The sequence below is a fragment of the Diplotaxodon limnothrissa genome, linkage group LG20, assembly GCF_057381915.1.
Source record: "Diplotaxodon limnothrissa isolate DT_005_m linkage group LG20, D_limnothrissa_male_GT1.1, whole genome shotgun sequence".
Taxonomy (NCBI): domain Eukaryota; kingdom Metazoa; phylum Chordata; class Actinopteri; order Cichliformes; family Cichlidae; genus Diplotaxodon; species Diplotaxodon limnothrissa.
In genome coordinates this window covers 25,462,205-25,478,450 of record NC_140615.1, presented here as the reverse complement: position 1 = coordinate 25,478,450, position 16,246 = coordinate 25,462,205, and the positions used below count along the sequence as shown (strand labels likewise).

The 16,246-nt window shown below is 37.2% G+C and overlaps 1 protein-coding gene across 1 annotated transcript; it reads right to left on the bottom strand.

The window, feature by feature from the left end:
• Window positions 1-7,919: 7,919 nt before the first annotated feature.
• Window positions 7,920-16,246, bottom strand: syn2a (synapsin IIa). The gene is made up of 11 exons (XM_085345687.1): window positions 15,906-16,246; window positions 10,673-10,730; window positions 10,471-10,562; window positions 9,974-10,130; window positions 9,688-9,777; window positions 9,543-9,605; window positions 9,279-9,421; window positions 9,115-9,189; window positions 8,564-8,666; window positions 8,256-8,402; window positions 7,920-8,072 (listed from the first exon to the last, which is right to left on the bottom strand). Exons 1-11 carry the CDS (start codon window positions 16,244-16,246, stop codon window positions 7,938-7,940), a joined length of 1,404 nt encoding a protein of 467 aa, XP_085201813.1. The 3' UTR covers window positions 7,920-7,937.

Genomic DNA, 16,246 nt, shown 5'->3' with positions numbered 1-16,246 from the left:
AAGTGAAAAATACTCTTGAGGCAGATGTGTCATTGTCAAAGTCAATTAAGAGATGGCTTCATGAATGTAAATAGAAACTGTTGAAAACAGTTTAAACTAGTTGCTCTGAAGAACTGGAAAGAGTGTTTAAACTTTGCCAGAAAACCTCTAAGAGCCTCCACAGCTCTGGAAAAAAAATCTTTGGCTAGATGAAACTACCAGATTCATTTGTACCAGAATTTTAGGAAAAGAAGTGTGGACGAGAAAAATATCTACCACATTATCTGTCAAACATGGTGGAAGCAGTCTTCAAGGATGGGCATATAAGGCTGCCGATGAAACTGGTTCATCAGTGTTTATTGATGATGTGTACAGGGTTACACACCCTGCTCAGATTCAGCCAAATGCTGCAATGCAAAGCTAATTGGGGGGAACTTTGCACTGAAAATGGATAAAGACCAAAGCAAACTGTAAAAGAAACTTGAGTGTTTCAAGCCTGAGAAATGTTATGTTCTTCAAGGGGCCAGAGCATGGTTTTCAGTTACTGAAGACAAAACAAAAGGCAGAGACACAAACAAGCAGCAACAGAAACCAGCTGGAGTGATGCTTATGGGTTCTAGACTTCAGGCATTCATTGAGTGAATTTTCATGAAGGTTTTAAAAAAATTCTATGTATATTTGAAATTATATTAGTTTGTCCAGTTACTTTTAAGTCTCTGAAAATGGGGGATGGGGAGGAAATGTACAAAAAATTGAAGCCATCCTTCAGCAGTAAATTTGATTTTTGCTAAATCTTTTGAATTCAAGCTGAAAGTCTGTGCTTCAATCACTTCCCAATAGTTTGATTTAAAATTCACTATGGGAGTGTACAGAGACAAAGTTACAAAAAAAAAAAAAGACTCGACCAAAACTGCATATTGATTAAAAATACTTTTAATTCCAGCAATGAAAGCAGGTGATGTAGACATGATTATTATTGCCTTAGTTCTTGTTCACTAGCACAGCAAAATCCCACACATGTGTAAGGGTTTGTGGCATGTTTGCTGTAGCAGTGGCAACGTGCTGCAACCTCACAGGGGATACAGTCCAGACACGCCACCAAGGGATTCCACCATTGGCTGATGACACTGTGCACTGTATAGCCACTGGCAGACTCAGTGGAACAACAATCATTCAGCAAGGGAGGGACATGTGGTGGAAAGAGAGAGGACAGTTATTTTGTTTTAGTGTAAACATCCAATGTGCAGTTCCTGCTGGGCAGGACCACTTAATTGGTTTAGTCCCAAGAGCAAATTTATAGTAAATATAGGGGGAAAATGACCATGCTCTAAATGTGGAAAGTTTTGTTTGTATGTGGCCCTTTGCATTGAAGACAGCAGGAAATAAGAGGGAAGCTCTTCGAGTTCTTCTTTTGTTTTCCTTTAAATGATGCCCAGCACGGGGGAAATACAGAATGACGTGATCAAAGGTAGAGCAACACAACAAGAGCAAACTCTTAGGTCAACCACTAGTCATCTATTTTTACAACTGCTATATGTGTTTATCTGTTCTATTTCTGCAACCTGACAAGCCACACAAGCTGGTTAAAATGAAGTCAACAGGTCCTAACTGCCCTACTTTCTTGGATTACAATAGCACCATCTACTGGTTTTTCCTAGGTGTTGATAGTTGTCAGTAGAGGAAGATGTAATGTCATCAGAAGGTATGTACTTTATCACAAAACATCCCTACTGGACAAATATAAATTGCGATATCACGATACACATTAATATTTTTCTGATGTAGCAGGGTGAGATGAGTCTGCAGTAGTTTCCTTTAAAACTACTACTTTAGACGGTTTAGGTATGTGGGTCCAAGGACCGAAATGTATCTTCTTCTCTTTTTTTCTTGGTCACAAATTTTTTTTTAGGTTAAATTTATTTATTTATTTATTTATATTGGTAGAAATGTCCTCACTCATAGACATCTGAATTAACCGGATAATCTTTTTGGTGAGGGCTCACATGCTAAAAAGGTTTAAAAGAATGTTATTCATTGCCAGTGCACAAAAGCGTATTAAGAAAAAAAAAATTGTTTATTTGTGAATAAAATTGGAATTTTGTGCTAAAATTCAAAATCCTATTTTAAGAAAAAAGTTGAAATGTGGAGATTAAATCTGTTGTTTCAAGTCAAACATCTACCACAGATTATACATTCTATAAAATGCCTTGTGTGCACGAGTTAGTGAAATTGTACTTCAGAATCCGTATTGGTAACAGGGAAATATAGGTTTAAACAGACAGAAACGAGAAATACTTTGAGGTAAAATACAGTTAGAATACAAGCATTTGAACTTGTAACGTAATGTAGTGTAATGAACTGCCACTGTAGGTATAAAGAGAGCAACATAATAGCTGGTCTACAAATGTTTTTCCAAAACCTTTTAAGAAAGAATATGAAACCTATTGAATCATCTAAAGCAGAACACCAGAAGCCATCACTGCCCTTTAGACAGAGCTAATGTAAGAAAAAACAAAACAAAACAAAGCCTATTAATAATGCTTTGTGATGAAAAATGTCCATTAAAAAATTCACGAGGAATCAATCATATGTGGATAAGCCATGGATCACAAAGGGAATAGAGAGTGCATGTATAAAGGACGATGCACTATAATAGGATGTTTTTAAAAGTAGAACTAAGTAAAATACATTAAAATAAATAAATATTTAGTGACTCAGTGAAAGGGAATAATTACAAGATATTTTAGCAGTAACTTAAGAAACATGGACAGTTCTTGACACAAGTTGTGAAAAAGCAAACTATCCTAATTACACTGTAAAAATAATATAGCTAAAACTAAAGATCTTAATAGTTAACCTGTTCTTTTTTTGTAATTGTTGGCTATAACTTAGCTAATGAGATTGTGGAGTAGAGGAGAAAAGATGTGAACTTATGCGAACTTAGGAAACATTAATTTAAAGAAAAGCAATAGTAAGGACAAATATGAAAAGGGGTGTATATCTATTCGAGGGGTAAACATGTGGAATAACTGTGACAAGACTGTGTAGTTCAGTATCTACATTTTTAAAAAATGTTTAAAAGTCAGATGGTAACTAATATCATTGTTTATGAAACATTTTATTTTTAAGTTTTACACCATCTGATAATTATTCTGAAATTATTATTTTCTTTGATCTTTGTTTTGGGAGATCTAGTTCAATAAAAAATGTTGCCATCTGAAATATGCTTTAAGTAAAAGGGGAAGCTGTAATAACCCTAAACTCCAGTCTACACCTTACAGCCTCCTACAAAGACAGGCGGGGCACAACAAGATGTATTCTTCTCCGCCATTAGACTAATGCAGTTTCACAAACGACCTGAAAACATGTCGTACCAATCTTTGATTTATCTGACGTTGTCTGCCAGACAGCTACTTGCCTTTCTCTTTCAAGGGTTTTACCTTCAATAAATAATAAGTAATAATAAATAGAAAGCAATTAATTTCCTTTTTTAGCTGGATAGTTGATCGATGTATTCTTGTGATGCCAGTCTGTGAAAAATTGAAGGTACACTATGCAGCTCAAGTGGCTGGTTATGCAATCTTACAAACTAAGATACTATATATAGTATTTTTGTACCTCAACTCCACCAGCAGATGGCAACAATAAAGCTCAATATTTCTGTTACTTTATTCTTCAGTTGATTTACAGAAACATAACCAGTCACGTTTGAAACAAGCGCATTCTAGATCCAGCTCTTCACATAAGATGAAATATAACTTTTCATGGTCTTATATTATTGTAAACTGAATAAATTTAGATTTTTATTTGATAATAATAAATTTGGTTTCATTACACATTTAATATATTTTTATTAGGTTTAAAATTTTAAGTAGGACACAAGTAGGATGTCACGTTCAGCATTTGTGGTGGTAATGTGTTAGTAGTTTTTAATTAATTAATCAATCCGAAAACAGTCAGCTTGATTGACAGGTCTGATTTAATTAAATTTATCCCCTTTATTCACATTTTTGGGAAAAAACAAAAAACATCTATATAACATGTTAGAATTGGGTGCAATTAATGACTTTCAGAGATGCTGCTGTTTATTGCAGGTCACTTTTACATGTTCCTTCATTAGTGGTGATCCACTGTGATCTTCACCAGATGGTCAGTGCAGCGTGCCCCTACAGGCCACAAAGTGTTCATGTTGAGCAGCAGCTTGGCAGACAGCTGGCAGGAGTCTGGACAGAAGCTGGAGCTTCAAGAACCCACATTCATTCCTCTTGAGTTCTTCAGAAGCTTCAACCGGCCAGGTCGGTCTGCTTGTAGTGAGGAGAAAGGACCATCTGTAAGTCTGACAAATGCTGCCTGTGGAACATATTTTATCTGTGGGAGACAGCTAATATTTGTTCAAACAGATAAAATTAATCTGCTGTGTGAATATTGATATCTTCTAAAGTAAACAACAGACTTGATTGTAAATACAAGCGATGCATTTTTGTCCAAATTTTCTCACATACACCTCAAAGGTATGAACAGAGTTACAAATAAAAATTCTCCTGCAACCACTTTTTATGCAGAGTATTTTGTAATTATTGTAATAGTCATTTTATATCACCAGAAGACACAACAATGCAAGGTGCAAAAAGTACATATATGTCTATAACTGTAATATTGATGATAACAGGTGATGCTAGAGTATATAGGTAAAATATAACACTAGCTTTACAATCAGATAATCGAAAGTAAAATGCCCTCATAGTTACACTTGAAATACATTCACTGTGGGGGAAAAAACCTTTTGAGATTTCAGCAATTTTGTGATGATGCAAAAACTGAAAATGTACATTTTCATGTTTTCCATTCTTTATTTATATCGTTTTTTGTATATCTTGTTATGGCAGGCCTCAGAACACCAGGCACCTTTTCTGTTTATTTTGCAACATGTTGAATGATACAGGTTGAAAATTACTTATTTTTTTCAGAAAATAAACTTCCTCTAGTTGCAGATGGGCTTTGTCTTCACTGAAAATGCAGAAAAAGCCTTTTTCTTTCATTCCAGAGGCACTCCTTAGAGATTGGGATTTACTGAAAAACAGGAAAATCATAACCTTTTAGGTGCAGAGTCAATCAGCATGTGTGTGGTTGTGTGTGAATTCATGCAAGAGTATATTTGCTCTCTGAATAACTGAAAACCAGAGCCCTGATGTGAGCATTGATGACAGAATCTATGTATTCCTATTTCATCTTTGGAGGTCATTGTGGTTTTCCTCACTGTCATGCTCTTTTTTTTTTTTAGTGGTTTTGGTGCTTTATAGCTCTGTGTAGATAGGTAGAAGTGTTTCTATGGAGAAACTGAAGTGTTGGCTTCAATCCTGGAACTTGAGTGCACTGAAAATATAAAAGTTTTTGAATCTTAAGTGTCTACCTTAGACTTTCTTGGTGCAGTGTCTGAAAAAATCTGCTATGCTTTGTTTTTTTAAACACTTTACATTTGAGGATGAGCTTTAGAGCAGGTGTTTGTGAAAATAATAATTATGATTGTAAAGTGTATCACAGCTATGGAGACAAAATGATAAATGAAAGCTTCATATGTGTTCATATGTAGAGTAGCCAGTTCTCCATGATTACTGTTTTATTTATTAACTTGTCTGATACAAATAAAATATCCCACATTCTCAACATATAAGACAAACAGCACAATATGAAGGCACAAAGCAGAGGAGATGTGTTATCACCATCTCTTTCACAATACAGATATAATTTCATGCATTGGAAGCATCGCAGTATGTGCACTTAGCAGCTGAACTTCTGCCTACTAGACTGTGTAATTTAGATGAGCCTGTCATATTACCCAGTGTTGCCATAATGAATAAAATTAATAAAATCGTAACACATACGAGGACACAGACCAAGCATGTATTGCAAAGGAAGCTTTATTGCCAGTGACAGAGGTTGAATTTCCAGAGAGGATTTTTTCCCCTCTACAATATATTGTCCTCTGATCTTGATACGAACAGCTCAACACTGGCCTCAGAAGTACCACGGTCTTTAACGCATACAGTTCACTAGGTCTGACGACACAAGTTCCACCTCAACACAGTGACCAAATAATCACAATCACCGACCAAGGCGTCACTATGCAGCTATTACTGATAGGGTACCTCTGCATGTTCTTCCTTTGAAAATCATTGTCATGGCATACTTCCTATTAAACAGAACAACACATCCAATAAGCCGCAGGCATGGCTTTTACAAGGACACGCTCACAGTTACAATGGCACTTTATACAACTTAGAAAAAGACTGCACACAGAACTTGCTGAACATGTTTTATACTGTTGTAACAAACAAATTGTTGGAAAATGGTGCGGATTTATTTTTTACAGTTGATTTGGTTGCTTTTTAGCTGTTACACCATTTATTGTATTGGATATGCGAAATGGCTTCCACACAAAAGCCACTGGACAACGATCGATTGTGTAAAAAAAAAAAAACAAAACCCAACAACCCACTTGTCTAAACACAATTTAATGCATGGATGGCTATAGCTTTGTCGTATCAATTTGATGATTGGTTGGATTAAAAAAAATACATTATTGTTCTAAAAGAGTCAAAATGAATAAATAAATTATTGCAACTTCCAACATCTCACAGGAATCTTTGAATGGCAGTAATGGGGACACAGTACTACTACCGGAATCCAGACTAAATCTCAGAGCACTTGCACTGTTGTCATGGCAACACCTCCAATGATAGCTGATCTCCAGAGTGAGAGTAAGGAATGGAGGGGGCAAATCATACATTACACAGCTTTTTATTATCAGAAACAATGTCTGCCTCCACACAACAGCTTGAATGCAGCGTCAGTTCACTGCTGTGTGACTTACAACAAGCAATTTGAAAACATAACTGTTGTCTTGGAGCGCTCAGCTCTGATTAAATTGCACACTCCGTGTGACAGCCGCAGAATTAACGGTCTCATCACTGGTACTTACGTTGTGGGTTACTGGAGTGCAAAGACTGATTAAAAGTAACCGATATGTTCTTTGGTTCAAAATATATAGAAGTTGTCTGTAGACACCTGCACACCTTCTGCATAATAAAATCATCAATACATCTTAGACTAATTCTATTATCGATTAAATATCTATTAAAACTCTGTATAATCTCTTTTCTAGTGAAACTAGTAATGAAAAAGAGAAAAAAAAGATTTTGGAAAGGCAATATACTGTATGTCTCTACTGTATCTCTACACTTTATCCTGTACAACTTATAATATGCATTTCTTATGACACATTCACAATGCATGAATCACAGGGAACACAGCTTAGATAAATACAGCGGTGTAACAGCGATGTTACGTGAACATCCCACTTGATCAGACATTTATAACTGACTTGCACCTGCCTTTCTATCAATCATGCAAAACAAATAAAAAAACACTCTATTTATTAGTATTAGTACGAAAATAATCACTACTACAGCCATACACACCCACTGTTTACATATTGAGATATACACAAGTTTCAAACTGTACAATCTTCCACAGTTTGAACAATATCTAAAGGTACACACCAAAACAAAAAGAAAAGGGGTGGGAAGGGCAAATGAAAGATCCATAGCTGGGTTAAACGAGTAGCACAGAGCAGCACCGAACTCAGTGTAGGCACAATCTGCATTTTACATCATCAACAACAGCCCCAAAGAAAAACCACAGCTACTGAAACACAGGTGTCCTATAAAAGCACACTTAAATCAACAGCTCAACAAGTAGACAGTACGTTTTGACACTGCATAGAGTTTAAAACACAGTCCAGGCCAGCACTCATCTGTACTGAGCTCACGCCACCAAAAAATTTGACTCTAGCTATGAGCATCCACACACGCACACACGCATACACACGTCTGTGCATGTGTTCAGCAGGTACATCGCTGTTATCTAGACTCTCAGATATCCCCATTCTACTGGGTTACTCAGTTGGCCTGGACTGGTTTCGGACCCACTGCAACGCCATTACAGTCAAGAATGTACTGCAGACAACCTTGAGGCGGGCGCCCAGCACCGTTCTTGGTGGGTTCACCAGTAATCTCTCCCTTCTGGCCGGTCCCCTAAAAACAGAATTTTTTTTTTAGGAATTTACTCACTCAACAGTTAATTGGTGAAAAATTATAACAGCTAAATATTTTTTTAATCTTATAGTACACACCACTGACAATATTCAAAAACATAAACAAAAACAAAACTAGCACAACGCTACTGCTTCTAACTGCTGTGCCTGTGTGTTGCTGTACCTGGGATGGTTGTATGGTGGTGGGTCTCTTGGGAGCATTAGCTTCTTTCTCCACTAACTCGTTCATTTTTGCTAGCACCATGTCTGCAATGAGCTGTCGATCCTCAGCCTGGTGTTCACCTACCAGCGGCATGGAAGAACCAACCACCTATGACAAGTGGAAGATAGTTACAGTAGAGAGACAGCAGAGGGCAGTGTCTTGTAAAAAGCTTGGCCTAATATAAAATGTGACATTCATGTCAAACAGTATATTCAGTATGTTTCAAATGCACAAGTTCACTTTTAAACATGACAGTCCTAGATTCCTACCTCAGTGATGTAGTCTCTGCCATCTTTCCCATGGATAGCTTTAACTGCACAAATATCCAGACCCCCGAAAATCTCTGAGCAGGTGTCAACCCACATCTTGTACCTAACAAAAAAAATATGTAACTTGAAACCAACTAAATACATTTAGGCATACAGACATTGCCAAGATGACCGGTTGAAATTTAAGTTGAGCAACTCTAGGCAAAAATGCTTTGTTGATGCCAAATATAGGAAGAGAATTGAAAACATGGATCCATCCTGTCTTGGATTAATGATTAAGGCTGGTGGCAGTGCAATGATCAGGGAGTTTTGGTGTAGCTTCAGTTTCCTGTTCTTAGCTGACATGAGTGACACCTGGTGCTTGAAGGTTTGATGTGGTGTACATTCAGAGATCCTTTTCTTCATACCTTTATTTATTTAATTAAAGGCCTTTAGTACCAAGTGAATACCATTTAAACACCACAGCCTACATGAGCATTGTTGCTGACCATCTATCCCTTTATAACCACAATGCTTACATAAACATCAAACACTGACTGTAGCATTCTCACCTATCAGTCATGGCCACTTGTTCAAGCATAGCTGAGCCCGTGTTGGTCTTCCAGTTACCAGATATGGAAGTTCTCCTGATATGGGTAAATTGCACAAATTAAAGCAATGTCAGCCTATCTTCTGTTTTATTTGTAATGCCAAGCAACAAAAGTGTTCTACATACATGTAAGCTTTGTAGTCGGTGCCAATCTTCTGGATTCTGATATCGTACTTGGAGTCAATGAGAGGCTCTGTGGTGGTGTAGGTCTGGGTAAGAGCCACAACACTAGCTATGTCCTGGAACTTACTGTGGTTGTCCACCTTCACCTGTGCACAAAATGATTAGACAGAAAATAGTAAAATATTGAAAAAAGATAGTTGTTTTAATGAAGAGTATATCCACAGTCTGCATACTTTCATATTATTGCAACAGGAACAACCTGTATACCTTTCCAATACCAGAGTGGGCGTGTCCAATCTTCACAACAACAGGAAACGATGGCATGCTTACCTAAAGTAACAAGTTATAATTTGAGTTACTTCTTACATTTCAATTTGTGCAGTAAAAATGGGGGAGATGACATGGTTCTCACCATCTCCTTGTAGTTTGGGTAAAAAGTCTGTTCGATCAGAGGGAACTTCTCAGGACCTAACTTTCTGCAGGTGTTGATAAGCTGGGCAAACTGCACATGCATAAAGATAAACACACATAAAGAAATAACCGACAAACATACAAAAGTTGGAAATTGTTTCACAGAATTTTTTAAACAATATGAAATGCAATCCAGAACCAGGGCATTCAGAAAAGATCAGTGTTTTCATCCATCTGCCTGCTACTATTGTTCTAAGTAAACCACTGCCTGACTGCTGATTGCATACCGCCCACGGCTTGTCACACAGGTTGTAGATGGACTCGAGGGTATTGATGCTTGGCACACCACCATACTGCAGGCCAATGATCAGGTTGCGAAAATCTTCATTCTGGGTCATACTGAAGGCATGTTGACGAATGAGGACAAAGTCTGGCTTGAATGACCTAAAAAATAGAATTACAGCATAGATGTGGCGAGAACTCACCATAAAAATGACAGGCTGTTTAAAGTGTTGATAACAATGTAGATAAATCAGGTAGGGACTGTTAGTGTATATATATTGATTTAAAAAAAGAAAGCGAAAGTGACTCATTTTGTTAGATTAACTGGTGAAGATGAACTATGGGATGTGAAGTAGATAAGAAGTGTGCAAAGTAAAGGGCTGCATGACTGTATGGTTAGATGTGACTTGCAGTCTAAAGTACTTTGAGTAAAACTAGAAAAGTGCTACATAAACAGCACTTTACATTGAATCTTCTCTGTGTGTGTTTGCATGTGTCTTACCTGACAACCTTGGTACCATTTCTCAGAACCTGCATGTTAACATCGCAGGTTCCATTTGCATGAGCTATGACATTGATCTCGTTGAATTCAGCCTAGGGAGTTGATCGTTAGAAAAGAGAACAGTGCATTTAAACTTATGAACTCGCATACTCTGCACTCAAAGTGTACTTGCAATGGATTTAATTTGGCTGATGAATTGTACCTGTTCCACTTTGATGTCATAATCCCCAAGTATTTTCTTTCCGCGGAATAATTTGGCCCTGGGTAAAAAGAAAGCATTAACTTTTAATGTAATCACAAATACAACAACAGGATTACAGAGATTTCCAAAATAGATTCAACTGACTGCACCTCTGAGTATAATGATCATATTAGTTTTTACTTTGCAACAAATATAACACAAAATATGGATCATAAATCACTGCTCAATATGTGCAAATGTGTGAAGTGCATGAAGTATTACAATCCAGACATGTCACTTTGTGGTTTTCTAACTGCAGATTTCCAACACCTTTCCCCCTCAATCTGGCAGTAACAGTAGTGCCTACGGGGGATAACACGGATGATGCAATGAGGCAACATTCACTGAATTCAAAGATTCCCAAAAATGGTTGCACCTTTCAGACTTGTAATTCAGCTCTTAAAAATAAATGTGACACCCCACATTTTTCGTCACCTGGATCACTGTTGAAGAGGAAGTCTTATCACGGGGTTTTGCGATTAAGGTGGATCAGTGACCAAAAACTACACATGGATGAAAACTGCCAAAGCCTCACAGCGATTTTGCGCCTATTATTTCTGTGTCTCTTACTGATATACAGGGGATGGCCCAGACAAGATAAGCTGTGGCCACAGATACTACTGGGACAAATCAATACTAGGGAGAGCACAAATAAAGATCCTTCCCTCAAGCTGCCATTGTTAAGCTCGAATTTTGGTTTGAATTTCCACAGGTTTAAGTTCATACTAAATCTAACCACCAGCTACTACAGTGCAAGTGTGCTACATAAATTATTATAGCTATATTCAAAGAAAATTTGTAGACAATGTGACATTATGACGCATGATGTAAGTATATTTTGCAAACATGTTTTTCACTTCCTACTTGGGCTTCCTTTTCATTTGCATCACCCTCCTGTCACACAGGGAGGAAAAGCTGAATAATTCATTCAAAATGTAATTAGAGCATTGGGATCTACTTGGCTGCTGAAGAAAACAAGCATTAAAATATGAATCACCGCTCTAATATTTAGGAAAATGAAGAGCCTGCTTTGCACTGCAATGAATGCTCTCTGCCAACCTACACAAAAAAGATATTATTTCCAAAACATGATCCCTGAAATCAAGTACATCATGCACGATAAGTTTTATTTTGTACAAATAAGCTTTTTTTAAATTAATATTTATAATAATAATATTTTTTAGCATAAGGAATGACTGTATAGAAGAGGTGTGGTTATGTGATTGATTCATGGTTATTCACTGTGCAAAGAACGTCTCAGCTCAGCACACTGAAAAGGCCACCGAAGCCACACATTTAAAGAAGTGATCTTTCAATGCACTGCATTAATATGCATTAGAATGTGGCTGTCAGCTCGCAGCAAACAGATTCTCTGGTGTCAAGTTTAGCTTTCGTCCAAAAACCAATAACTTTATTTTTATATAAAACTATATTTATTTCTTCCTTTGGATTTGACTGCTGGCTTCACACCTGCTTGGTTTGAAACGAGGAAGCATGACAGTAGATGTTTACATGGATCATTGATTTGTAAGAATCAACAGGGGTTCTTTTGACTTGAATTAAACATGAGGTTAAAAAACAAATAAGAAATTAATGTTTTGTTTTCAGTGATAACGCTTTTAAAACTACTTCAATCTGAAATATAAATAGGAAAAATTAATTATAATTCTTTTTATTTTAACCCTTTAAAGGCCAATATGTTTACATAGCTCCACAAAAAACTACAATAATTCATTTAATTCAACGAGAGTTTGATTATTATTTGTATTGCACCACACATAAACCCTTATCCAACATCAGTAGTGACACACACTTATCACTTTAGTAGCTCCAAAATGACTGTTCCTGCACTAATGCTCATACCTATAACTATGGCTGCAGCACAGCTGCTCATTTAAGGAACCAAGACAAGAATTCTAACATTCTAACATTAAAAAAATTAATATCCTCTGTCGAACATGAGCTATATTCATTCAGCACAGCCAAAATAGCATAAAAATATAAAATGGAATGGCACACAATGTCCTCAGGATCATCTAAGGTTTAAGGGGATGCTGGTTTTGGCTAAATGCTGTAAAACATTTGCCAAATTAAAGATTGCTATGAAAGACATTTTTTCAGATGAGTCACTGAGGGCTTGGTAAGCCAGAATCCTTGCTGAATGTTAATGTCTTATTACTTTGCTTGCGTAACATTCACTCTCACATATTGGCAATGTCTGAACTAGATTAAGCTCACAGCATCTTCTTCTGATATCAGATGAAGCAGTAGACTAATTATTTTTTGGGTAATTTTTAACATTGAGCAATTCAATTAAAGAAATGCTGTTTCTGAAACTGAGCTACATTGTATAGTGTGTGCAAGGAACCAAGGCATCTCAGCCATTAGTCTGATAAGTAAGACAGTGAGCCATCTGCTCCTCCTGTCCTGTAAAAGCAAATTATAGCACAGCCATCCTGGAACAAAATAAACAACTCTTCATGACTGACAGCCTCATCTAACAAGTCAAACACTGGCTGAATAACAAAAAGCATCAGTCTGCGCTCTGACCCTGGTAAACACCCAGATTTCACGACACACTGTAAGTATTCTGCTTAGCTTGTTGTATAATGAAGAGAATAGAATGTCTATACTAATATCTTCTGTTTTCTCTATATTCTAGATTTCGTGTCATTCTACGCTTACTGTGATTTCATCTTTGCCCAGCTCTGGGTACATAAAAGACATGAGATATCTAATAATAAAACATATAAGTTACAGGCAATTAGATATGTTACAGAAACATTCAGAAGTGAAAAATAATTAAATGTTTTAGAAAGTAAACAGAATTTAATGGTTGAGCCTTCTCACAGATGCAATTAGCCCGGAGACCTCTCTTGATTTCAATTGTGTCCTGGGCCAGCAGGTTCTCATTAATCTTCCTTACATTTGCAGCAGTGTGCAGACAAAAGTCTGGACATCCTGCCACACAGTGAGCATGTAAGCAATACAAAGCAAAAACGTACACTGTGCCAACATGGCAAAGGAAAACAAAACATGTATTAATATAAAAACATCTATTCTGAAACTTTTTTTCACCGAATCGTTCTCAGTTAGGGTTTCTATGCTCTAACAGAATGAGTACAAAGGCTAAACAAAACAAAGCAATCCCAGCCTACACTATGTAAACTGGTTTATACTGAAATAGTGACCATAAATCACTAGGCAAAAGGTCCCATAAAACCTGTCCAAAAGAAACAAAACCTAGTCAAACATGTAATATCTCCCTCGTGGTGATATTGAGCAGGCCTAAAAAATAGATGCAGGCTCAAGAAAGAGGAAGCCCTTTGAAAGCTGATGTCCAAAGTGGCTATGCACTAGATGCACATTGCAACAACAGTAAACTGCACATGTTATGAACACATCAAGCTTCAAAATGGATTTATCTGCAATATAGGTACAGTCAGGGCAGATAATTACCTAAGGTTTTTACACAGGAGTTTCTACATATCAGCTCCTGTTGTATACTGACAGTAAAAATAATGCCACATCCTATCAGCTCAACCGACTCAACCTACATTATTTATAAGAAGGGTCTTTGATGAAGGGCAAAACTTTAGTTGAATTTACTATATCTTGTTTCTGTGCCAGATATGCAGAGCAATATTTGATCTTCCTTTCCTCTCATAAGAAATATAGAACAAGTGAATATAAAAGCTGGCATCCATCCTGCTAACGAGGGTCTCATCTTATTAACAACAACGATCAGGGTTTCTAATCCATTAATGGCCAGTCCTGCACAAATAAACACACACACAGTGGCATTTAGCTAAGGTTGATACATGATATAGAACAACGGTAACATATTAACCTTCTGAGACATGATGTGTTGACAAATTTTACCATGCTGTCTACCTATTACTATATTCCTTCAACTATTGGTGTTTTCATCCATCCAGCTAACTGCTTAACTGCTTATCCACTTTAGATACACTGGGGGGCTGAAGCCTATCCCAGCTGATTTGGGGGAATAATAGACTACACCTTGGAATAAGGTGTAGTCTATGAATATGAATAAACATGTATTTTCAGCAATGTAAATAAACAAATTTCACATTGCTGAAAATACATGTAACTGCAAGATATCTTATGTGTATATGTTTAAAAGTGAAGCAAGCTGATTCTTTTCATTCTTTTTAACTGTATACCACTGTATACTCTGTGGTATACAGTTAAAAAGGCATCAAAGGCATTAAAGAGTTAAGTTACAGTTCTATGCTTTCTATGTCTAGGTGGTAACTGAAAATGACTGGATATGCTGCAGTGAAAAACATGCCACCAGCGTAAATAAATGTTTGTCATGTGGTGAGAGAGTTAATCAAATATATTCTATTGTTTGACAACACGCAAAGTAATTTCCATATAAATCCATGCATACACTCATTTAGAACATTTTAAGTCCTTCAAGCAGTCGACTGACAAAGATGCTTGCTTTAAGCTACCTCTGACTAAGATCCCCTAGGACACGGCTGCCAGTACAACTGCTTAATGCCTTAAGGTTATTGAGGTTAAGGGTTGAGAAACATAACTATGTTATACATTTTAAGGTTGGACTCACAACTAAGAGAACCCTATGCACCATAGGTTTAATTTCTTGTCATGCCATGTGATCTTCCATCAGTGAGCAGGGGGAAACCCCATTGATTGAGGGGAAGCACTGCAGTATTAGAAATAACATGCAGTTCTCAATGCTGCACAACCTGTGGAATACCATTCCTTTTTTAAAAAATGGTGAAAAATCACATTCCAGTGCAGTATTTCACCATTTTTAATTAATTAATCAGCTTTTTGTACAGACAGATGCAAAACTAAATAAAACGATTAAACAAAGCATTTGCATTTCTTACAAAAAAGAGCAAACAAAGGACATTTAAAGTCCTCCATCTTGGGATAATGGCATTACTGCTGAGAATCAGTGGATTGTTTTTGATTAAGTTTTGGCTGCCTGAGTGTATTATTCTGAACACTGGCATGGTGTAACATCAAACCACAGCAGCACTCCCCATTCATCTCTGCAGGGTGCTTGATAGAGATGTTGTTTCAGCAGTTCTTTAACCATTACCTAACAGCTATATGGCTGAAACATAGAAACAATGCCTACAGCAGCATCTGAATGACACAACACGAATGATATAAGAGCAGCATTTTCTCTTACCACTCCTGTTGTGGTTCATCAATGACCAGGAGAATTTTAAACTTCTTAGGTGTCGTGACTTGGGTCTGCTCCACTAGCCCTGCAGAGGCAGCTGTCTGCTTAACAACGTTGGTAATGGAACTGAAGAAACCCGCTCCTGTCGACTGAACTGGCTGGGGTTTCCTCTCTGGAGCAGGGGAAGTGGCTGGAGGTGTTGGCCCAGATGTCGGAGACTTGGCAGGGGTGTTGGAGGCAGGTGGAGGAGGCTGAGCAGGATCGGGCCTCTGAAGGTCTGTCATGTAGCCATTGGGCAGGTTGGAGATGAACGTGCTGTCTGAGAGACGCCGACGCAAATAATTCAT